Source organism: Lipotes vexillifer, unplaced genomic scaffold (assembly GCF_000442215.2).
Source record: "Lipotes vexillifer unplaced genomic scaffold, Lipotes_vexillifer_v1.1 scaffold425, whole genome shotgun sequence".
Lineage (NCBI taxonomy): Eukaryota > Metazoa > Chordata > Mammalia > Artiodactyla > Lipotidae > Lipotes > Lipotes vexillifer.
In genome coordinates this window covers 1,012,303-1,012,798 of record NW_006785433.1, presented here as the reverse complement: position 1 = coordinate 1,012,798, position 496 = coordinate 1,012,303, and the positions used below count along the sequence as shown (strand labels likewise).

Genomic DNA, 496 nt, shown 5'->3' with positions numbered 1-496 from the left:
CCAAAAAAAAAAAAAAAAAAAAAAAAAAGAGCATGGAGAAAGCTATCTTTCGGAATATCTCTTCTCAGAGATACATAATAAATACATAGTTCATTATACTTAAAATATTTAATTGGTTAGACTAGAATAGTGGTTAGATTTTGCAAAGAAACATACTTTTATGTTCTTGCCTATTTACTAAGTGTCTGGGGGGACAGGCCAAGGCTACAGTAAATCACTGCTTTATCAATCTAAGTTTTAGTATTCCATTATAATTCACACAGTAAAGTCTTTGAGAAAAGGTCAAATACTCACCAATGTTTTGGTGTAACCTGGCTCAGACTGATAACTTCATCGAGGATTTCATTTTTAGCTTTTTCAAACAGTTCGTTCTAGGCAATATAGATACACGTAAGTAAGATTTTCATAAGATAGTCAATTTGCCCTGCCATGATTTTCAGAGATAACTAAAAGGAAGGCCTCTGACCAGCTACTGGCTGGACTTAGGTTTGAAGCA

General features: G+C 33.5%; 1 protein-coding gene across 1 annotated transcript in view; it reads right to left on the bottom strand.

The window, feature by feature from the left end:
- Positions 1–496, bottom strand: part of OPA1 (OPA1 mitochondrial dynamin like GTPase) — a 105,046-nt gene that overhangs the window by 65,830 nt on the left and 38,720 nt on the right. The window contains 1 exon segment of the mRNA XM_007457597.1: positions 295–371. Within this exon segment, the coding sequence (XP_007457659.1) occupies positions 295–371 (77 nt within the window).